This window comes from Lithobates pipiens, unplaced genomic scaffold, assembly GCF_037356315.1.
Source record: "Lithobates pipiens isolate NorthernLeopardFrog02 unplaced genomic scaffold, aLitPip1_a1.2 Scaffold_8, whole genome shotgun sequence".
Classification (NCBI taxonomy): domain Eukaryota; kingdom Metazoa; phylum Chordata; class Amphibia; order Anura; family Ranidae; genus Lithobates; species Lithobates pipiens.
The window spans coordinates 154879706-154904112 of record NW_027507903.1 but is presented as its reverse complement, the minus strand read 5'-3'; the positions used below and the strand labels follow the sequence as shown (position 1 = coordinate 154904112).

Here is a 24407-nt window from a genome sequence, read left to right as displayed (position 1 = left end):
AATATATCTTTGTGGATATTCAAGACCCAAGAATATATTCAGGCTGCGGTATCTTACCCAACATAGTCAAGACATTTTAGAAAGAGGTGCCACCAGGTCAAATGAGTTCTCTATGCTATTATCCAATTTCTATGTTTTTAAAGCTCCTTTTACCTTCACTACTTACTTTGGTGTTTATGGATTTTTTGTTTTTGTTTCTAGGAATCAATATTCAGGCAGTACTGAGAAAGCTGCTTATAAAGGCTTGTTATGGAGAATATATTAAACTAGGGATGATGGGAATGTTATTCTTTCAAGTGTTCATGCGATATTTATTTTTAGTATTATATTTTTATTATTTTTTAAGGTATTTATATAGCACCGTCAATTTACGCATCGCTTTACATATACATTGTACGTTCACATCAGTCCCTACCCTCAAGGAGCTTACAATCTAAGGTCCCTAACTCACATTCATATACTAGGGCCAATTTAAACAGAAGTCAATTATTATTGAAAAAACATCAAACTTTTTGCAATTCAACGGCAAAGAACAAAGTAGCATCCATGTTGACCAGTGAAAATCCATTTTTCCTGACTTGGCTTCTGTTAAGTAAATTCTGGTTGGTTGCTATGAGTTAGTAAATGTTGTACTTTCTGCTCTCCCTTTTGTATTATTCAATAAAGCTTCCATATTACTTAATTCCTGCCTGACTATGAAAGCGATATCAAGCGCATTAGAATTCCAGTTAATTGCTTTTACTGGACTGGATCTGAATTCCCAAGCTCTGCATGAAAATGTGTAACATATACCCCTTGTACCTGTCCAAACCATGTACCCGGTACACAAACCATGGAAAAAAACTAGAATACTATACATGAACATATAACCTATTATATATGTATTATAACATAAATATTAAAAACAAACCAAACTGTTGCTTTCCTTGATATATAATGGTGTTAAGCATTTACCATTTAGGCTTTGGAGTAGTGTGAGCAGCACCGTGGACCAATGGCCATTGAAAACATTCTTTGTTTTCACAATTTACAAACGTGCAGAGAAATAAACTGAAGCCCAATGCCTTTTTTATGAACCTGTTCTTCGTAATAAAGATTAAAGCACAGCTCTGAGGGTGGATTATATTTCGTAGAGTTTTTTTTTTTTCCCTCATAGAGACAGCTGCATGCAGTATCACATAATTCACAATACTTGGAAGTTAAAATGCGTAAATATCCCCTATCTTGCCACAATACGCTCTATACTGCTGAAAGGCTATATGGTTCTTAGAACTTCAGTGGTTTTACAAGTGAACACCTGCAGAATTATAAGTCCAACATTTTTTATGCCTACTTAGCAATATTGCAAAAACCAACAGACATTACAGAGGGCTGTATCGGCTGCAATTCATTAGTGCCTCATGCTGAGCCATAAGCAGCTGTTTTACCCTATTTTAGAGTCCATGTTTGCTTTAAAATGCTTCAGTCAAAAAAAAAAAAAAAAAAGAACTTTCACCATATCCAAATATAGCATTCAAAACTCACATCTAAGCCACATTAAAATATATGCTGACTAAACAGTAAAGTTAGATAACTCAAACACAGTGTTGGCCACACACAGAGTATTTGATTTCCCTGATTAAGTCTTGTGATCAATGAACATAAACTATTCAAGGTTTATCTGGAAGCAACAGGAAACAAATGTGCTTGAGTGAAAGGCAATCCCCCATGTACTGTAGTACTATACTGGCATTGGACTGTGTGAATGCCAAAGTCAAATATATATATATATATATATATATATATATATATATATATATATATATATATATATATATATATATATATATATATATATATATATATATATATATATTTTACATTTTGTGTATTTTATTATAACAGGGACCTTTATTGTGATTAAGATACATAGTAGTTAGATAGATAGATAGATAGATAGATAGATAGATAGATAGATAGATAGATAGATAGATAGATCGATAGATCGATAGATAGTCAGCTACAATACTTATCTCTAAAATTCTTTCATATAGAAGGCTATGTGCAAAGGCCAAGGTGCAGTTAATTCATGTTATATACCACTTGCTCCCCACTGCAAATTACATTTTATCCAGATGACAAATGCTGTCAACAGCGGATGACCCTGAGAAGCTACAATTAATCTCTAAACCCTTTCACTCATAACCAGATGCAGCTTACACTTACACATATAATAGCACATTAAGATGTACTCTCCTGCCAATTTATGAATGGGAATCAATGCAAACAAATGTAGAGCAAGCGGCCCGAATTACAAGCACAACACACATCAGAGGAAGACAAGAATTCCACCAATACATATTTATTTCAGTTTTATGGACAAATGATAGCAGCTTCAAATTTAGTCAGTGCAGTTATGTGTCTGGATGACAAATGAAGCGTTCCGAGAAGCTATATATCTTCCAAGCTTTTCAGATCATCAGCAAAGTGTAATATTCACATTAGCGTTAGGACAACTTCTTTACTGAGCCTTATTCTACATGGCAACTTCGATTACAAGTCTTCTAGTGCGGAAACAACCATTTAAAAAAAATAAAAAAAAAAGTAAACCCTTATCAAAGTTACCTATATATTAAAAGAGTGGTATAATAAATCTGGATGAATGACTCCATGCAGTCTTTAATTCTAAATATGTCAACTATTGTGTGTTATATATTACATCCTATATTTCTGTAAGTGTGCGCTTATGACTTTAAATAGATTCTATGTGTGTTTTTGATGTTTTATTCCCATGTGGGGTTTAACAGCACTACTTCAAGAATAACCAACCTGCCACAGGTCTTCCATATTAAGGCAATTTCTATGATTTACCACATTGCTAAAAATATACTAATAAGCAAAACTTTTCTGGTTTTTGTTTTTAATAAGCAAAACTGCCTTTATCTTTCATATGTGTTTACTTCCTGCATTTAATTTATGCGCAAATGTTAATATGACAAATTGCTTTTGAATATCACATATAGGTTATAAAAAGTCACCGAAAACCCATACAGACTGAAAATTGCCATTCATAAAAGGAAGAGTTGCAAGCAAAAGAATGCAGCACTGACATTCCTACATTATATAGTGGACATGAAACCCTTAATAATGGTATCCTTGTCATCTCACATAATATCAAGCATAACCTATTCCCTTTTACCAACCATTATAACGGTTTGCCAAGAAAAAAGTAACTGCCTTAACAATAACAAGCCTGCCAACTGCATTCAATAGTTAAAGCCTTGTGTAACCAGTTTAGTAACTCTCTGAATGATGTTAACCCTCTGTTCAATCTTTTACAGTACGCTTGCTCATGTCATTTGTTAATGGCATGCAATGATGGAAATCATGATAATCCGTAAAAAAACAATCCCAGTGTAGCCAACACAAGTCAAATAACTCTCATACACTAGAAGTACAGTTTTGATGGCGGGTCATAGATCATCTTCAGATTCCAAGCTGTTTACAAAGATAATGATCATATTACAGCCTCCAGCGCAAAAAAAAAAATCAAACAATCTGCAACAGTTTCCAAGAATTTATTTTCCTCCGAAAAAATAAATAAAAAAATCGACAAAAAAAATTCCTTAAAAATAGCTGCACTTGATTTTGCAAGCACACACTGAACCTTTCCTAGAACTTTGAACTTAAGGCGCTTGTAGTTGTTCAGTATTTATTTCACCTGTGTAAGACCAGATGATAAAAACACAATGAAGTGTTACAGTGAAAGACAATACTCAGCATGACCTCATGTTCACCTCCGTGCACCTCAAGTGTGTAATTATTTATGAAGTTAACCCCTTCTTGTCCATGGGGCTTGGCACTATAAGTGAACTAGTTGGTTAGCCTTGGGACAGTACAGACTACATTTGCTTTGTCTTGGCTCCTAACAGGTTATGAATGGTCCTCGTGTCCTATGCATCACATGCTTATCATTTTTTAAAGCACAGCTACATTCTTCGACCTCGACCCCTTCACTGCTCTCTATGAGCTCATGTTATTAAACAGACAGTTTAGTATACAGTACTATAGAGGACATACTGTGTATGATACAAGTTGGCTAACACATAAAAGGCTTATGCTCCCCAACCCCCTATGGCTCAACAGCGTAAACAATAGACTAGTATTGAGTCTCTCCACTCAAAGGCTCCTCTTCTAATGTGCTTAGAAAAGCAGCAAGCACCAGTGGGGAAAGTTTTGCTGCCAGTAAAATTGATCATAAAACTTGGAACGGCCCTTTGTAGGGTTTGCGAAAAGACATAAAGATGAATCATGGCTGTCACTTATTAGAACATACGCTTGCTTATATTTATAGTTGCTTTTTTTAACCCTTCGGTCTGCGTCCTCTTTGCAATACTTTAAAGGTTTATGGTATCTCCATAACGCGCAAGCATGTCTGTAAAGACTTTATGAGAGTTAACAGATGTGCATGTGTTCAAGTAGCTTTGTATAAATGTTTGCAATTATTTCTCCTGGCAAAAAAATAATATTTATTAGCGCCATAACTTTTGAAACAATGCCGAGTGTCGCAACGGCAAACAGTTAAAAGTCGTCATGTAAATATTGATTCCCCGTAAACACTAATGACAGATTCATGTTTTCTTGTGACAATAAAAAGGGCTGTCACATTCCGATGTAAATCCCCCACTTAGCTCATGAGATCCCATAACAGTGTCACTCTAGTTGTAGTCACATATCCGGTTCAAGGAGGACAGTGGGGAAACTATCGTAGATTTTCACCTTTATAGGAATATGACATGACTTGAGCATGAGGTTTTAATAGCATGTGCTTTCCTAATCTTTATCTCCGTAGCCAATCATAAGGTGGAAAAATCCCAGTGTATCTCATTGGATTAAACTGCGTTACTGGCATCCACAAGCATCATCTCTAGCAGGACTGGAGCACAATAAAAAAAAAAAAAAAAAAAAATGTGTTGTAATTCAGGGCACTGGTGGAGGCACTAAGAATAATGTCATTTCCCACAGCGTTGAAACATAAAGTGGCTAAAAAAAAAAAAAAAAAAATCCAGCTCGCTTTATCAGATCAGCACATTCCTTATGAAAATTAGCAACACATCATTAAGAAATTCAAAGTGATTGCAAATGCATGACTTATGCAGGGTGAAGTGGAGATGTCTGAAAGCACAAATCACTCCCTAAAAACTCTGTAGCCTGGAGCAACTACAGGATGAGAGATGGCTTTTTTTTTTTTTATTCCCCCTCTACTCTCTTGTCGCTGTACACACAAGAACAATGTGGCATTAATGCAGCATGGCACAGTTCTAGATCTGTCAGATAACTGGCTCTGTACTTACATTCTGTCAGAAACTAGCAAACGGCTATCGACCATCATATCAGGAAGAAAATCCAGCTTGAATGAAGAAGTCATGTTCTTGCTTCTGCACGCCGTTCTGCTCTGGCAAATAAGAATGTTTCTCTGCTTGTCTGATTCAACAACAGTGTTGGCCAAGAGACAGGCAGGGACAGGTGCAGGAGGCCTCCCCAAGGCAGCAGCCAGAGCCGGCAGTTGTCACATTCTCTCCCCCTCTTGTTTTCCTCCAATCCCTTCTGAAATCTACTGCTGAGGCAACTGTCTATAGAGGACCAGGTGCTGAAAGCAGAGGCGGAGCTCCCTTCCTACTGCAGCTTCATTTAACCCCTCCATGGCTCCCATCCTTTTATCACCAGTGCATTAAGACTTCCACTTCATTACACAAGTGTGGAGGGCCTATAGGAGAGCAGTGCATTGCAGAAAATGATCTGTACAGAGCACTGGAGGGACTTCCACATATGTTCTGTGTATGGGGTTGTGCAATACAAGCAGAGAGAGACATCCGTTAATCCTTTCGGCTTTGCTGGCCCAGTCTTCACCGCTGCTAAGTTGTACGATGGCACGTTAACTATTTGCACTCACGTTGTCGAGTTACCAGTAAGACTGGGCAGAGCAGGCTACACATAAGTATTGTAATAAAAATGGAACTGTACATTAGTATATGTTTATAAAGTATTGATTATTATTATCGTTACTATTATTATTAAAAAAAAAAATAACGCCAACATTTTCTGTAGCGCTGTATAAAGTGTTTGCACAGTGTGCAAATACATGTAACAAAAGTGGAACTGTATGCCACTGTAAACGTATAAAGTATTGATTATAGCTAATAGTAATAAATACCACCAACATTGTATGTAGCGCTGCGTAGAGTGTTTTCAAAGGCTATAAATAAGTGTTGTAGCAAAAATGATACTCTATATTATGTTATACATATAAAGTATTGATGGTGATGATGATGATGTTTATTATTATTATTATTATTATTATTATTATTATTAATAACAAATGTTACCAACATTGTCTGTAGCGCTGCGTAAAGTGTTTTCAAAGACTATATATAAGTGTTGTAACAAAAATATACGCTATATTGTGTTATACATATAACGTATTGATGATGATGATGATGATGATGATTATTATTATTATTATTATTATTATTATTATTATTATTATTAATAAATGGCACCAACATTGTCTGTAGCGATGCATACGGTGTTTTCAAAGGCTATGAATAAGTGTTCTAACAAAAATGATACTCTATATTATGTTGTACATATAAAGTATTGATGATGATGATGATTATAATTATTATTATTATTTATAAATGTCACCAACATTGTCTGTAGCGCTGCGTACAGTGTTTTCAAAGGCTATAAATAAGTGTTGTAACAAAAATGATACGCTATAATATGTTATACATATAAAGTATTGATGGTGATAATGATGATTATTATTATTATTATTATTATTATTATTATTATTATTAATAAACGTCACCTACATTGCCTGTAGCGCTGCATAGAGTGTTTTTAAAGGCTATAAATAAGTGTTGTAACAAAAACGATACTTTATATTATGTTATACATATAAAGTATTGATGATGATGATTATTATTATTATTATTATTATTATTATTATTAATAATAATAATAAATGCTACCAACATTGTCTGTAGCGTTGCATAGAGTGTTTTCAAAGGCTATAAATAAGTGTTGTAGCAAAAATTATACTCTATATTATGTTATACATATAAAGCATTGAGGATAATGATGATGAGGATGATGATAATTATTATTATTATTATTATTATTAATAATACATTTCACCAACCTTTCTTTAGTGCTGTACAAAGTTTGCACATGCTACAGGCTATAAGTGTTGTAATAAAAAATGTAACTGTATATTGCTTGATACATATATTGATTATTGATTATTATTAATATTAATAAATATCACCAACATTGTTTGTAACGCTTTGTAAAGTAAAGGCTATAAATATGGATTGTAGGAAAAATGTAACTGTATATTACATGTAACTGTATATTGTATCATATATAAAGTATTGATAATATTGATGGTGATGATGATGATTAATAATACTAAATATCACCAAACATTTTCTGTAGTGCTGTACAAAGTGATTGCATAGACTACAGGCTTTAAGTGTTGGAATAAAAATGTAACTGTATATTACGTAATACATATAAAGTATTGATTATTATTAATAATAATAAACATATCGCCAACATTGTCTGTAGCGCTGAATACAAAGCTATAAATAAGTGTTGAAGCAAACTGTATATTACTTTATACATATAAAGCATCGATGATGATGATGATGATGATAATAATTATGATTATTAATAAATATCCCCAACACTGTCTTTAGCGCTGCGTGGAGTGTTTTCAAAGGCTATAAATACATATTGTACCAATAATGTAACTGTATATTACTATACATATAAAGTATTTATGATGATGAGGATTATTTTTATGAATAAATATCACCAACATTTTCTGTAGCACTGTGCAAAGTATTTGCACAGGCTACAGGCTATAAGTGCTGTAATAAAAATCTGAATATGTATTACATAAAACATATAATGTACTGATTATTATTAATATTAAGAAATCTTACCACCATTTTCTGCAGTGCTGTACAGAGTTTGCACAGGCTACAAAATAAGCATTGTAATAGAAATGTAACTGTATATTACTTGATACATATTGAGTATTGATCATAATTAATAATAATACATATTATCAACATGTTTTGTGTTTGCCAGGGTACAAATACATTTTGTAACAAAAATGTACCTGTATATTAATGTATACACATATAAAGTATTGATGATAATGATGATGATTATTATTAATAAGTATCACTAACATTTTCTTTATCACTGCACAAAGTGTTTGCACAGGGTACAAATACATGTTGTAACAAAAATGTAACTGTATATTACTTTATACATTTAAAGTATTGATTATTATAATCTGTATTATTATTATTAATATTATTAGTATTAATAATAAATAACGCCTACAATTTTCTGAATCCCTGTATAAAGTGTTTGCACAGGCTATAAGTAAGTGTTTTAACGCATTGCGCCTGTACAGTAGTTTATATATAGGAAGTAATAATTATTAACTATTTCTGTTCATTTAAAGACCGCATTATCAGGTTACCAGTAAAACTGTTTGTGTGGGCTATACATAAGTGTTGTAACAAAAATGTAATTGAACATTCATTTATACATGTAAAGTGTCTTTATTGCTATTAATAATATTAAATAACACTAACATTTTCTATAGCGCTGTATAAAGTGTTTGCAAAGTCTATAAATAAGTGAAATTAAAATATAACTGTGCATTGCTTTATACATATACAGCATTGATTATTATTATTATCTTTATTATTAATAATAAATAACATGTTCTGCAGCACTGTATGAAGTGTTTGCAAAGGCTAATAAGCTCTTTAATGATAATGATAATATATTATTATAATAACATTTATTAATATATATTTGAGTTCATTTAAAGCCCACCTTATAAAGTTGCCAGTAAGGCTGTTTGCACAGGCTAAAATTGGTGCTGTAGGAAGTATTTATTATTAATATTATTGTTATGAACTATTTGTGTTCATTTAAAGTTCAACTCCGGGGAAAGCAAAAATTCTCCCTTGCAGTGGGGCTGCTGCAATGGTTATCTTTTGGGTTTAGGAATGGAAAAAGCAGTTTTACTTACCCGATCCTCCACTCCCCCCCCAGCAGCTGGAACTCCCTAACGCTCTAGCGGCAGACTCTTACTCTGTGTCCTTACATCCAGTGCAAGTATATGGATCCTGCATTGGTCGTAATGATGTCAGAGGACCAGGATATAAGGGAGGAGCATTTGGGGGACTGATCACAGAGGAGCCTGCAGGATCGGGGGATCTTCTTCTCCCCATAGCAGCTGGAACTCCCCCATGCACCAGAGGTAGATTGTTCCTCTGCATCCTCATATCTAGTGCAAGCATATGGATCCTGCATTTGGTCATAATTATGTCAGAGGACCTGCGACCACCAGGGCATAAGGGAGAAACAGTTGGGGGACTGATCGCAGAGGAGCCTGCAGGAGTGGGGGATCCTCCTCTCCCCCCAGTAGCTGGAACTCCCCAACACTCCAGCAGTGGACTGTTACTCTGTATCCTCACATCCAGTGCAGGTATATGGATCCTGCATTTGTCTTAACAATGTCAGAGGACCTGCGACCACCAGGGCATAGGGGAGAAGAGGCCGGGGCACTGATCGCAGAGAAATCTGAGTGGGGGATCACAGAAGAAAAACGTCTTTTCTTAATTCCCTAGACCAAAATTAGCATTTAACCCTTGCAATGTGGGGGCAACTACTCCTCCTCAATTTTGTGGATGAAGGAATAATTTTTTTTGTTTGTTTTTTCAGCCTGCTGCTAACAAAAAAATGAAAAATGTATAGTGAGATTAAGCCCTGTAACAAAAATGTAACTATACATTGCTTTCTGCTTATAATGTATTGATTATCTTTATTAATATTAATAAATAGCACCAACATTTTCTATAGCGCTGTAAACAGTGTTTACAATGGCTCTGAATAAGTATGGTGGCACATTGTACTCGTACAGTAGTTGATATACTGTGTAAAGTAATTCTGATTATATTATTACCAATAAACAACACAAACATCTACAGCACTTCACGTGAAGATTCGCATCAGATATGACATATACCGCATATATAAATAGGAATGCAAAAAGAGCTTACAATCAAATGTACTCTTATGCCTAAGACTTGAATTTTGCGTTGTTGTTTCAATAAGTATGTGTATGTATATATGTGTGTGGGTGTGTGTGTGTGGGTGTACACATACTCATAAAATGTTTACTTACGTGCAAAATACACTGAGAGCCATTTAAAACACTTCAATTTTAGATCCAGACAATTTTTTCTATATGCTTGTACAGAATTGGCCAATAAAGCCGATTCTGATTCTTATAGCAACCAGCACAGCCAGTCGGTACACTTATCATGTATATAAATTTATAACTCTGTATTGTTATGAGCGGATACATAGCTAAATCTCTTTTGTCACAAAAGGACTAAATACACACTTGTGCCAATGGGCAGTGCTTGGTGGTTAGCATTTGTAAAGTAAATACTGGTAAAGCAGGAAATGATACCAGTAGCGTCATATAACAGAACAAATGGCATCAATATTGTAAAAAAGAAAAAATGCTAAATACTTTTTTTAAGTGATATTTATTAACAGTCACTGCACTGCAATATCGCTGCCATCAGTGCGGCTTAAAAAGTTGCATAATCAAAGCCGCAGCAGGTGCAGCTGTCAATCATTCTATGGCAGGGCAGAACAGGAGGGCATATTAGCCTGTGATGTCACAGCGTGAGAACAGGACTGCAGAAACCCAATGTGCTGCCACAGCACCCTATTGTTTCCAGTTTGGGAAGGGGCACACATGCTGACAACTCTACTATGGGTTTTGCAATCAATGGTTGGCGTTGTCAGCCCAACACAGAAAGCAAGGTTGGTGAAATTACCAGATATGCATTAGCTTTTCACAATGGCAATAATAAGAACATATAAAATATGTCTTGGAACAAAAATGTATCAAAGTGTAACTTATTGCACCTTACCAGCCCTTAAGACCCCTTTCACACTGATCAATATTCCTGTCGCACATGTTCCTGGTAGATATGGCGCATAAAATGGTGGGTGCTGCAGCGATTACCAGTTGGGTCCTGGAAACATCAAACAAGCGTACATATTCTCCAGCACACCATGGATCGGCAATTTTCGTCCAAAAATTTTTAATGAAAAAGATCACATCACAAAGGAAGGTGCAACGCTTCAGAACCGCCCAGGTCCCCTTCGTCAGGCATGTGATAATCACATCATATCATCACATGCCTGATGAAGGGGACCTGCGCGGCTCTGAAACGTTGCACCTTCCTTTGTGATGTGATCTTTTTCATTAAAACTTTTTGGACGAAAATTGCCGATCCATAGTGTGCTGGCAAATATGTATGCCCCTTTCACACTGAGACGGTTTTCATGTGTTTTCGCGCAAGAAATAGCGACTGTAAAGCGACTGCAAAACCACCCCCCATTAATTTCAGTGTGACTTTTCACACTGGAGCAGTGCGCTTGCAGAACATTAGGAAAAGTCCTCCAAGCAGCATCTTTGGGGCAGATTGGGAGTGCTGTATGTTTTCTAGCTGGTCTAAAACCGCTTTTGACGTAAAGAGACACTTTTTGGTTGCCATGGACAATCTCCAGTTTCCAGGCAGAAAGAACAATGTATATAATAAAAAACTGCATGCAGGGCATTAGACAAAGCATTAGGGACAGAGGGGATGTGAAATGATTTGATACAGTAATAGAATCTATAAGATTACAGTGTTCTGTATGTATTGTGTGTTTTTCACTTTTTGAAATTGTTGCCGGGCTCCAGGCCCGTGCGTTGCGACGCTCGCAGGGAACAGAGCCCAGCACTGTGATGAATCGAGCGGAGGACACAACCAGTGGACACAGCGGGGAGACATTGCAGCATCCCGGGGACAAGGTTACATTTGAAAGGTATGCAATCCCAAGTGTGGCTCAGGGTTACCGCTTTTGGTAATGAAAATTCACCCTGAGCCACATTCGGGAATACCGCCAGGGAGATTAAACAGTGCTGAAGCACTGCAAAAACAAGTGTCGCTTTAGAGCTAACGCGGCCACTGCCTCAGTTTGTAAGGGGTCTTAAGCTGCTTTCACACTGCTCTATTGAATAAATGTATTAAAAAATGCAGGATGCGTATCTGATGCATTTTCTGGTTGCCTGATTCCCATCATGCACCTGTGAAACATGTATATGTGACTCAAAAAGAGCATCTGCTGTGCATTTTTTACATGTATTCATGCATTTCTAATGTGTTTTCCATTCACTTCTATGGAGAGGTGTGTTTTTGGTTTTTATACACCAAAAATGCAGTAAACAGAACTTTTAAAAACGCAACTGACTGGTGTGAAGAGTTCCATAGGATTTGAAGCGATGCATTTTTCATTCATTTTCCTTCTACATTTTTTTTAAACTGAAAAACTGATCAGTGTAAAAGGGCCCTAAGGCTGGTTCATGCCTGCATAGGTTGTTGCGGGTACAGGACAGCGTGTAAATCACACCTGTTTCCCGCACACGCAGCCAAAAAGTACTGCTTCTTTGCATTTTATTAATTCCTTCTTAATGGCACCCCCCTACATCTGAAATCGCAGCACATTTTCAGTTGTGGGAATTCATATGCTGCTGGTATTTAAAAAAAAAGGTGCAGGAACCTTTTTCCTGCATAAAATGAATTCACAGTAGCCCATTCAAGTGAATGACGTGCCCCCACAAACAAGGCTTGCAGAGCAGCTTAGGTGTGAACCTAGCCTTAGAAGTTGATTTACTAAAGCCTCGTACGCACTAGTATTTTTTTTTCATTCAATCCAGCAGGCCTGAGCAAAAAAAAACCCTGACAGTTCCATTTGGTGCCACTGTGCTAACTATCCGATGTCAGTACAGTGATCTCCCTTGCTGTTTTATTGTGTTCTGATAGGGGGACGCCCCCCCCCCCAAACCAGAACACTCCAGTAAGTGCGGCTGAGAGTGCTGTTCAGAAGCCAATCGGCAGACCTTTTTCGGTCATAGACTGACTGCAGTACACAGGGGCTGAATGTTGGACTGTTTCCATTGTACCGACAGACATTTGGCCCATATGCACTAGGCTTAAAGTGATTGTAACGGTTTTTTATTTTTTAAATAACAAACATATCATACTTATCTGCACTGTGCAGTGTGTTTTGCACAGAGTGGCCCCAAAGCTGCTCTTCTGTGGTCCCCCGGCAGCTCTCGCGACTCCTCCCTGCATCAGATAAGAGGAAGTGCTTCCCAGAGGGGGTTACCTTGTGGGCGCGCTCCCAAGTCCAGCATTTGGTGTCCATAGCCACTGAATATATGATTCAGCCCTACCCCCCAGCGACTGCATCATTGGATTTGATTGACAGCAGCGGTAGCCAATGGCTGCCCTGCTATCAATCTATCCAATCAAGAACCGAGATCCCCCTGCAGAGAGACAGCGTATCCCCGGCGGGAAAAGTTCCAGGGCTCAGGCGAGTAAAACAAGGGGGCTGGACACTGCAAGGTGAAAAAACACGAAGGTTTACAACCCCTTTAACTACAGAGTGCAAATTCTGGTGCAAATTCTAGTGCAGCTGTACATGATAGCCAATCAGCTTCTAACTTCAGCTTGTTCGATTAAGCTTTGACAAAAACTGGAAGCTGATTAGTTTCTATGCAGAACTGCACCAGATTTTTCACTCTCCAGTTTTAGTACATCTCCCCCTTTGTGTCTGCCTTTGTTTTTGTTTTTTGGCTTTTTCTTTTTATTTAGCCCTGGTAATCCTGCTAGTAATACACTTCCTCTCCTAGGGTGACAACGCACACCCACCATTTTTAAGGAGCAGCAGTGTGGTCACTCTAGTACAGGATTACAGAAAATGCTCCACTTTTCTCTTCTTCATCATTTTTATGGGGGGTGCATTTTGTAGTCCACAGGGATCACTGGGAATATTGTAAGTAATAAAGAGAACAGTAGGAAAGAAAAAACTGGCGAGCTGGGGAGAGGACTCCTCCCCCGGGTGCAAGCCTCGATTTGCCTGCCGTGTAAATGATATAGAGGAAGAAATTGGTGGCTGCACCCCGGAGTAGCAAAAAGTTCCTTTATTTCTCTTCAATAAAACATGATATGACACCACAGGATGGTAGCAGGTGCATCAGATAGATGTGTTTCACAAAGTTACATTGTGTTTATTCATATAAGCACAATGTAACTGTGGGAAACGCATCTACCTGATGTACCTGCTACCATCCTCTGGTGTCATATCATGTTTTATTGAAGAGAAATAAAGGGACTTTTTGCTACTCCAGTGTGCAGCCACCAATTTCTTCCTCTATAATAAAGAGTACAGCACAGGCAGAGAACATAGAGGGTTATCAGTTGACAAGATTCCTGGCAGGATCAACAGGCATTTTTTTTGCACTTATCAAACATACATAACAAAATGCTTTCAATTATATATTTAAAGTGTATGTACACTATAACAATACATTTTTATTTTTTGCTTCCTTTAGGTCTGGTGAAGCTCATTCTCCAGGATAACTAAAACTCTTCCCTTGCACTGAAAGGGTTAACTGCTAATTTATGTCTAGAGGACTGAAAAGCAGTGTTAAGCCTCGCACACATGATTGGACTTTTGTTCGAAGGAACGTTGGACAAAAACTCGTCTTACATACAAAGGCAGACAATTGTCTGCCAACAGACACAAACGCAGTGACATACTAGACGTACTACGAGCTTAGAGTAAGTTCAATTGTCAGGCGCCACCCTTTGGGCTTCTTCTGCTAATTTCATGTTAGTAGAAGTTTGGTGAGTGTTGATTTGCGCTTTTCATTTTGTGCTTTTCCGTTTCTGAAGGGCCGTTTGAAAACCAGACATGTTGCGGAATCGGAGGAAATAACGTGTTATTTATTATTGGCCTTGGCCTTGGTCTTATTGCTTTGACCCAAGTCCAGTCCAGGAACAGGAGGAGGAAAAGTTCTTGGACCAAAAAATGGTTGCTTTATTAATCATGACCAATTATGTCATATGCCTTTGCTGTGGGAACTCCAGGAGAATAATAAGGATGATTTTCGGAATTATCTCCAGATGACCGACTTTTGCTTTCACCAACTCTTGGCATTATTGACCCCCTATATTAAGAAGCAGGACACGTGCATGAGCCATTTATTTTTTATTTTATTTTCTGGTTGAATAACGATTTGATTTGGTATATTTTCTATATTTTTGGATGCATAAAAATGCACTTTTTGGTTAAGTTCTATCAGCTGATAGCATGTCTAATTTTAGTTGTTTTCTTATTTTAATGCACAATAAAACAATTGTGGAGAATAATACTTGGCTATGTGTTTTACTTCAAATGACAGTTTGGGAGTAAGGCAGTTACATTAAAAAAAATACAATGTAAAATTAACAAGGGACACCAACATAGTTGTATCTTTGATCTTAAAAACTGTTGCCCAAAAAAACCCAAAAGAAACAAGCATAATAATATTATTCTTGATAACACTAGAACATAAAAGCCTTTTAAAATACACTTGGCAGAACTCCATCAGTATCACCAGCAAAGCAGCTTCATTATCCCACTAAAGAAGAAGAGAATGTGCGCTGCATTTCGAGATTTCATAATTTGTCACGTCACGAATGTTAATTCTTCATCACGAACGCTACTTTACAAGACCGACCGCTTCTGGCTCATCCTTGCTTCCGAGCATGCATGTTTGTACTTTGAACTTTTGTCCGATGGACTTTTGTACACATGCACGGAAAATCAGTCCATGGAAAATTTATAAACCTGCCATCCAACATTTGTCCAAGGAAATTTGGCCAACCAATACAAACGGTCTGATTTTCTGCCAACAGCCTGTCATCACACAATTCCAGTCGGAAAATCCGATCGTGTGTATCCCCTGCAGATGGTGCTCCCCCATGCTCTGGTGGTGAACAGTTTCTGCATCAGTCTTGATGATGTCAGAGAACATTAGGCCGTCAGAGCATTGGGGAGAAGACATTGCAGGAACCAGTGTTACAGCACAGAGAAGCATGCAGGAGTGGAGGATCATGTAAGTAAAAGTGCTTTGCCGAGTCCTTAGACATAAATGAACAGTTAACCCTTGCAGTGTGTTTGCAGCCCCACTACAATGTAGAATTGTAAGGCTTCCTGGAGATCAGATTGATATATACCATTAAAATTTTTTTATTATATGTGTTTGACAAGTGCAAAAGTACATTCAGCCAGAAATTTTGTCAGCTGATATCTTCTGCATCTGTACTCTCTTCCCCTGGCTGTTATCAATTAGAATTGTTCCTGGCTATCTCCGTGGACTACAAAACACCCCCCCAACCAGAAAGGGAGGTGTTATATAGTCTTAACCTCCTCAGCGGTAATCCCGAGTCTGGCTCGGGTTGGGAATTTCATTACAATAGCGGTAACCCCGAGACAGACTCGGGCTTGCACCGCTCGATGCAGGGGAGGACACAGGTAACGTTACTTACCTTGTCCCCTGGATCCAGCGATGTCCGCCGCGCTGTGTGATCGAGCCGTCCTGCGCTCGATTCACAGTGCCGAATGCCGCCGAGCTCCGTTCCCTGCGACGTTACGACGCACGGGAGCGGAGAACGGCGGCAAATTCAAAAATGTAAAAACACACAAAACACACACAGCACTGTAATCTTACAGATTACAGTGCTGTAGTAAAAAATACACACCCCCTTTGTCCCTAGTGGTTTGTGCAATGCCCTGCATGCACTTTTATATTATAAATACTGTTTTTTACTGCTTGGAATTTGGAGATTGTCCATAGCAACCAAAACATGTCCCTTTTTCATTTTTTTTGGATTTGATTACATTATTGAATAATTTTTATTACTCTTTATTATATTATAAACGTTATCATACCCGGGGTGTCCGCTAGACTCTGGTTTGAAGAGATTTCAGAGCGTTATTCCTAAGAATTACAGGACTACAAAATAAAAGCCAGATTTCCATGCAAAATAATTGTACCGCTTTCAGCACCTTATTCCAGACTGAATCATACCGCCAGGGAGGTTAATACAGGGTTAGGTAGTTATAACACACTTCCTGTCCTGGGATGACAACCTGGCTCAGGATGGTTGTCACCCTAGGACAGGAAGTGAGTTATTGGCAGAATTACCAGGTTAAAATAAAGGACCAAAAATAAAAACAAATGTGAATAACAAATGCAGCCACTACAACTAAGGAGAGATAAACTGCAATACAATCATTTTTTTTTTTACAAATGCACAATGAGCTAGTATGCATCGCAAACTAGCCCATTATGAAATACTTACCTTAGGACAATGCCCCCTGGATTGGCACCGGCACACTGATGACAGGGCCAACACCTTTATCGGAGTTACTTTTGAGTTCATGGGCTCCAACGCTATGATTGGAGCCGGAGCCATGATTACACCATTCCCATGCATGTGTGAGTCACAACACATGCCCTTTAGAAACAGCACAAGCAGGTCGTTCCTTCAGTGTGCATGCACCAATGACTTCTGTGGCAGCTTATACAGTAAATATCTCCTAAACGGTGCAAGTTTAGGTGATGTATATAGTACCTGCAGATAAGCCTCATTATAGGCTTACCTGTATGTTCAATGTAAAGAGGAAGACTGTACTTCCTCTTTAAGTGGCAGAAAGGTAGCACATAAAAGAAGTTCATGTTTTAGGATTTACATAAACTTTAACTGTGACTAAAGAATAAAATAAGAGTATTTGATTTTAGGTTTACATATCCTTGCCAGTGGACAGATCCTCAAGCTTTGTTTTGGCATGCAGTCAGTGCTCCAAGGCATTTGGTATTTGGTTTCAGGTCTAATTGCTCACTATAAACAAGCAACGCTCCATACATTCACATGTATTATAATGCTTTGTATCTATGTTTAGGGTCTGTAAGGCTATAGATGGATAGAATTTCAAACGAGAATTCTTAGGACAACTCAAAACATTCTCAGAACATTTGTTTGTCATTTGAAAAATTTGCTTTTAACATTTTATTTTGGAATGAATAAACTTTACCAAATGAATCCACATATATTGTTAGAAATCTGTTCAATCAAGGAACATTTTCCAACCTGCTCCTTCAAATTTTCTCTTCACCAGGGTCAAAAGGGAACCTGGATTTCCCTCATTAATGATTAGGAAAAACGTATGCCTGTCATAGATGGAATGAAATTGAATCGGACGAATTTCCATCCATCTATGGGCAGGCTGGTTGTACTGAAGTTGATCTACCGGCTGCTCCTGGATGCATAGGCTGTTGTTTTTTTCTACAACCCCTAAAAGATTATGCCTCCAAACGCCTGTGTGCATGAGCCCTTAGGATTACTTATAGGAGCTTTTGTATGTCTCATTTCTGGTGAGTGCATATTTTGGGTAGAGGTTCACTGGTGCAGATATTCATCATGGATCTTGATGATATTCGGTGGACACCATTCTCTATTAGATATTTTAATGTGTTTGGTGAGCGCATAGTATCCCTATAGATCACGTATTTTCTGGACTTCTTTTTTCACAGTTGCATATAACTCACTTCACTACTGTATTAACCTCCCTGGCGGTATGATTATATAAGATTTTTTCATCTCAAAGTGGTACATTGTTTTGCATAGAAATTTGGCATTTTATATTGTAGGCATGTAACCCTTAGTAATAACACACCTAAATCTGTCCAAGCAAGAGTCTAGTAGATATGATAAAGTTTGAAACACAAAATTATAAATTATAATATAATAAATAATTATAAGGCTCCATGCACACTGGACGTTAAAATAATGTTATAAAAACGCCAGTAGCTTTGCAGTGAGTCTTTCAATGTTTTTTAACGTTTTTGCAATAGCGTTTATTACCCTTTTTTTGTGTTTTTCCGCATTACCATTTTTTAGCGTTTTTTTTTTTTTCAATGGATCAGAAATGTTAAAAAAACACTGGTGAGCCATGTTTTTGAGCATTCATTCGCGTTTATGAGAGTTTGGCATTTTTTATTGCCAGAAAAACGATTCCTGAACACAATTTTATGAAGTTCAGAAAACAGCCCATGAACTTTTTTGAATGGATCAGAAACGTTAAAAAAACACGGGTGAGCCATGTTTTTGAGCATTCATTCACGTTTATGAGAGTTTGGCATTTTTTATTGCCAGAAAAACGACTCCTGAACGCAATTTTATGATGTTCAGAAAACAGCCCATAAACTCCACTACTGATAAACATCCAAAAACGTCCATGTGTGCATGGACACATAGAATAACATAGAGGGGATTTTATGGGCTCCAAACACCCAAACTCCCAAAAACTTCTGTTTATGAGCTTCAGTGTGCATGGAGCCTAAATAATAATAAAAAATAATAATATAATAATAATAAAATACATTTCTGCATGATTCACTATCGCTCAATTCTGCAAGTGTTCCAAATTACTATTGCTGTTTTCTAGCTGGTCTAAAACCACTGTTGGCGTAAAGGGACAGTTTTTGGATGCCATTGACATTCTCAAGTTTTCAGGCAGAGAGAACAGTATATACTATATAAAAGTGCATGCAGGGCACTGGACAAAGCACTAGGGACAAAAGAGAGGTGAAATGATTTTATAAAGTAATGTAATCTGTAAGATTACATTGTACAGTATGTGCTATGTTTTTTTTATTTTTTTTTATTTGCCGCCGGGCTCCGCCCCCATGTGTTGTGATGCTCGCAGGGAACGGAGCCCAGAACACAGAGTATCGGGGATGATGCTGTGGGGGGACACAGTGGGAGGACATTGCAGGATCCCGATGACAAGGTAAGTATGCTGTACCAGGATTTTGCAATGTAATCCCAAGTGTGGCTGGGGGTTACCGCTAATGGTACTATAATTTAACCTTGAGCCACACTCGGGAATACCGCCAGTGAGGTTAATTGGATTATTTATTTATTTATTTATTGGTTGGGATATATATCTTGTCATTTTTTGTAAGCGTTGAACATTTTTTTTTAGATCATTGTATTCTGAAGGCCGGTAAACCTCCTGTTGTCAGAATACAATAGCGTAGCAGGAGGGTTGAAGGAAAGAAAATTTTTGATTCCACCATCAATACAGACTGTGCTGATGGGGGAATCTAACAGTTTTCTTTCCTTAAATCCTTAGTTTAAGCAAACACATTGCATAATCTATGGCCAGCCTTAGAACCTTGTCTTCACAAGAAATTTTGTTCAAAATTCTACCCATCTGTGGCCAGCTTAAAATTGCACTTCAATGGCACAGAATCCCTCCATCCTGTAAATGACCCCCACAGAAACCCCATCTGGGAAAAGTGTCAGCACAGCTTAACATGAGACTTCATTCAGTGGAATGCCAAAGACCAAGCATCCACTGATCATGTGTATTTACTTAACACACAAAATATATACTATATAAGCTTTTAAGCCATGCACAAGCTTTTATTAACATACTGAAGCCTAATTAACACGTGCCAAGAAAAGTAATTGCCAACTTATGTTTTCAGAGCTCCAAATAGCAACAAAATTACAGTTTGCATTCTTTTATGCACTAAAAAAAATAAAAACACTAAACTAAAGAAGTTAGAATCGACATTTTCCAAATGCTTTTAATTTATTTTTTGTTACACAGACACATATACCATGAAAGATGTTTAATAATACGACGTGCGCGTTAGAGTAACTTATTTTACAAAAGGACGTGTCTGTAAATAAACAGTTCCATCCTGTGGATGTTACATAGTAGAGATATACCTAATAACCCCATCCTTTTTAAATTCTGTTCCTGCATGCTTTGAAGTTGTTTTAATCCACTAGAGAAGATGTTAATCCTGTGCACTTGAAAGAAGCTGTATGTTTCCCAAGAAAATAGGCCCTACGTATTCATGTAAATAAATCCTGAAAAAGCAACACATCAGACCCTTCACTTATGTACACTTACAAAGCTGTTACTATATAGAGATAAGTGAAGTCATTTCAGAGTCTGCAGATTCATCAAATGTCTTTGACACTGTTTAAGTGAATCAGAGTAGTTTGTAAAGGTTGACCATACATGTTTTGATAAATTAACAATTTATTTTCTGATCAATCTCATTTGATAAAAATAATCTATCTATAGTCGACAATTTAATTGATCGATATGCCACATATGGGAAGGTAGATTGTGATCGATGATTAAAGTGTTACTAAACTCAGGACCCTGCATTCCCTATATCTAGTCTCTCACAGTACACACAGCATGGAAATGCAATTGTTTTAGTAAATATAAACTGCTAAATACCTTTTCTAATCTGCAGTATATAGCAGTCTTGTGACTTCTATCAGTGTCCGGTCGAGCACTGGTTAAAGCTTTTAGGAAGAGTTTTCATTCTGCTCTGCCTGTCCTATGGGACTGCACAACCCCTGACTTTCTGTCTGGGCAGTGCTGATTGGTCCTGTGCTGATCACATGCACCCCCCCCCCAAAAAAAAAATCTCTCTACCAATACACACTAAACTGTGCATGTGCAGAGTTCCTCTAGGGCTCTGTTCTATCAGCAGATGGATTGGGGCAGTAAAAGAAGTGGAGGATCAGAGAAGACAGGATCAAACAGCCTTTTTATACAATGCACAGGATTAACCCCTTAGGTTCCCCAGTGAGTGTAACAAGCATGCTTTCCTGCATATACTGACTGATTTAACTAGTATGAATTTAGTAAAACTTTAAGATACAATCATAACTTGGGACCATAAATGACCGATTGTTTTCACCTGGAAATCTCATAATCTAATGTATCAAAATATGATCAAATGCACGGCCAAAGAATCTCTGACAACTGATGCAAAACGATCATTTTCTGACCTGGCCGATCAACTCAGTTTGATCAAATCCAATCGAAAACAAGTGAATTGATTGGAAGGGAAGCTTTTGCTCTTTCGATTTTTATGGAATCTATCAATTTGATCAATTGGATAATAATATCGAAGCATACATGGTCACCAAAAGATGTCAGGCTCTGAGCGCTTCATACAGTATGCAAGAAATTGTCTATATAGTAGGCTGGGGGTGTGCTAATGTTAATTCTATAAATCTTTTTTCAGTCTATATAATTTGCCTAGTCTTTCAGCTCTCTCAATAAACATGATGAGAAATTGGGCTTACCCCAGGCAGAGCACAGAGGGACAATGGTAGCTGTTAATATTGTGTATGATCAATTTTATACAATGTTATTGTAAACATGTCTGATTTTTTAATCATTCTCTTCAATAAAAACATCAATCATTTGAATAAAAGCTGTGGTCTGTATCCTAGACCCCTGCATCTGTACTGCTTGGCCCTATCCCACAAAATAATTTATGGGCTTCTTTACATTAATAATATAACACAAAGATCATACTTTTAAAGGTCATCACATAATGTTGACCTTCCTTCCTGCTGGTTCTACTCACAGTTTGATTGACCTTTGTGGTCTACCACCTAATCATGATAACCATGGTAGAAATGTAAACACAGCTGAAAGTATAGTAACTGTAACTATATTATAATCCTCAATGAGGGTTATTCAGCTAACACAATAAAATCTAACCATGAAATCTCTCTACAATCAAACCCACATCTACCAAACCTATGTAATATGAGAACATACCTAAAGTATCCAATTCATTTGTCATGCAGGCCCTTATAGTATGTACTTGTTGGTAGATCTAAAGTCCTGTACACGGGCTGAATGCCAGGAGACAGTGGTCGGTTCAAATAAAACCTGCCGACATTCGGCCCGTGTGTATGTCCAGCTTCTGCCTGACATGCATGCTGGATGCTGGAAACCATCCTCTGACCAACTCCCAATCAGCACTCTCAGCCAATGGCAGAGAGCGCTGATCGGAGTGTTCTGGCGGGGGGCTGCCCCCTGTCAGAACACAACAGCTGGGGTTGAACGAAAAAAAAGGAATAGTGTGGCTTTAGACTAGCCATAGACAGATCAAAATTTGTCTGGTTCCTGCTGAATTTTGATCCATCTATGGGAAGGCTGGTTGTACTAAATTCGATAAGTCGATTGACATCTGAACAACCAGATAGTTGGGTTATCCTCGTGCAAACCCTGACGGTGGTGGGGAAACCTCCTGCTGTCAGAAAACAATAGCACTGTGAGAGGGATTCTATGGTTTAAGAAAAGAAAATTGCACAATCTATGGCTTGCTTAATCACTTCAATACAAGGCACTTACATACCCTTCCTGCACTGACCAATGTTCAGCTTTCAGTGCTCTCACACTTTGAATGACAATTACTCAGTCATGCTAAACTGTACCCAAACAAATTTTTTATAATTTTTTTCACACAAATAGAACTTTCTTTTGGTGGTATTTATTCACCACTGAAATTTTTTATTTTTGTGATATAAGTAAAAAAACTGCGAAAATAATAATAAAAAAAAAACAGTTTGTTTCTATTACAAAATTTTGCAAATAAGCAATTTTTGTTCATAAATTGGAGCAAAAATTCATACTGCTACATATCTATGTTAAAAAACCCAAATGTATATTATTTGGTCTGTGTGAAAGTTATATGCCCTGTACACACAGTCGGACATTCCGACAACAAAACTTTAGGGTTGGTGACAGGTACTCTGTTGCTGGTGACAGGTACTGTGGCGCTGGTGACAGGTACTCTGATGCTGGTGACAGGTACTCTGGGGCTGGTGACAGGTACTCTGGAGCTGGTGTCAGGTACTCTGGGGCTGGTGACAGGTACTCTGATGCCGATGACATGTACTCTGATGCTGGTGACAGGTATTCTGGGGCTAGTGACAGGTACTCTGATGCTGGTGACAGGTACTCTGATGCTGGTGACAGGTACTCTGATGGTCTGTGACAGGTACTCTGATGCTGGTGACAGGTACTCTGATGGTCTGTGACAGGTACTCTGATGCTGGTGACAGGTACTCTGATGGTCTGTGACAGGTACTCTGATGCTGGTGACAGGTACTCTAGGGCTGGTGACAGGTACTCTGATGCTGGTGACAGGTACTCTGGGGCTGGTGACAGGTACTCTGTTGCGCTGTGACAGGTACTCTGATGGGCTGTGACAGGTACTCTGGGGCTGGTGACAGGTACTCTGATGGGCTGTGACAGGTACTCTGGGGCTGGTGATAGGTACTCTGATGGGCTGTGACAGGTACTGTAGGGCTGGTGACAGGCACCCTGATGGGCTGTGACAGGTACTCTGGGGCTTGTGACAGGTACTCTTTATTTGGGTGTAAGATCAGGCACTATGCTGTATTTATTGCAGCCAGGTCTCCTCCTCACAAACTGAGAGGTGGAGAACCTGGAAACGGCACTACAGTCGTTTGTTGACATTTATGACCAGCTGTAATTAGACATGAGTGGCGATCAGGAGCACCGCACAA

At 37.9% G+C, this 24407-nt stretch overlaps 1 protein-coding gene across 35 annotated transcripts in view; it reads right to left on the bottom strand.

The window, feature by feature from the left end:
• The window catches only part of CELF2 (CUGBP Elav-like family member 2), a 683959-nt gene that overhangs the window by 607232 nt on the left and 52320 nt on the right, over positions 1-24407 (bottom strand). For 2 of the 35 annotated variants that reach the window (XM_077472915.1, XM_077472918.1), the window contains exon 1: positions 5334-5675. The exons of 29 other annotated variants lie outside the window; for them this stretch is intronic. In XM_077472915.1, the coding sequence (XP_077329041.1) occupies positions 5334-5407 (74 nt within the window). In that variant the 5' untranslated portion in view covers positions 5408-5675. Of the gene's footprint in view, positions 1-5333; positions 5718-24407 lie in introns of those variants that run through there. 4 more of the 35 variants (XM_077472890.1, XM_077472899.1, XM_077472916.1 and 1 more) reach the window with 4 other exon arrangements.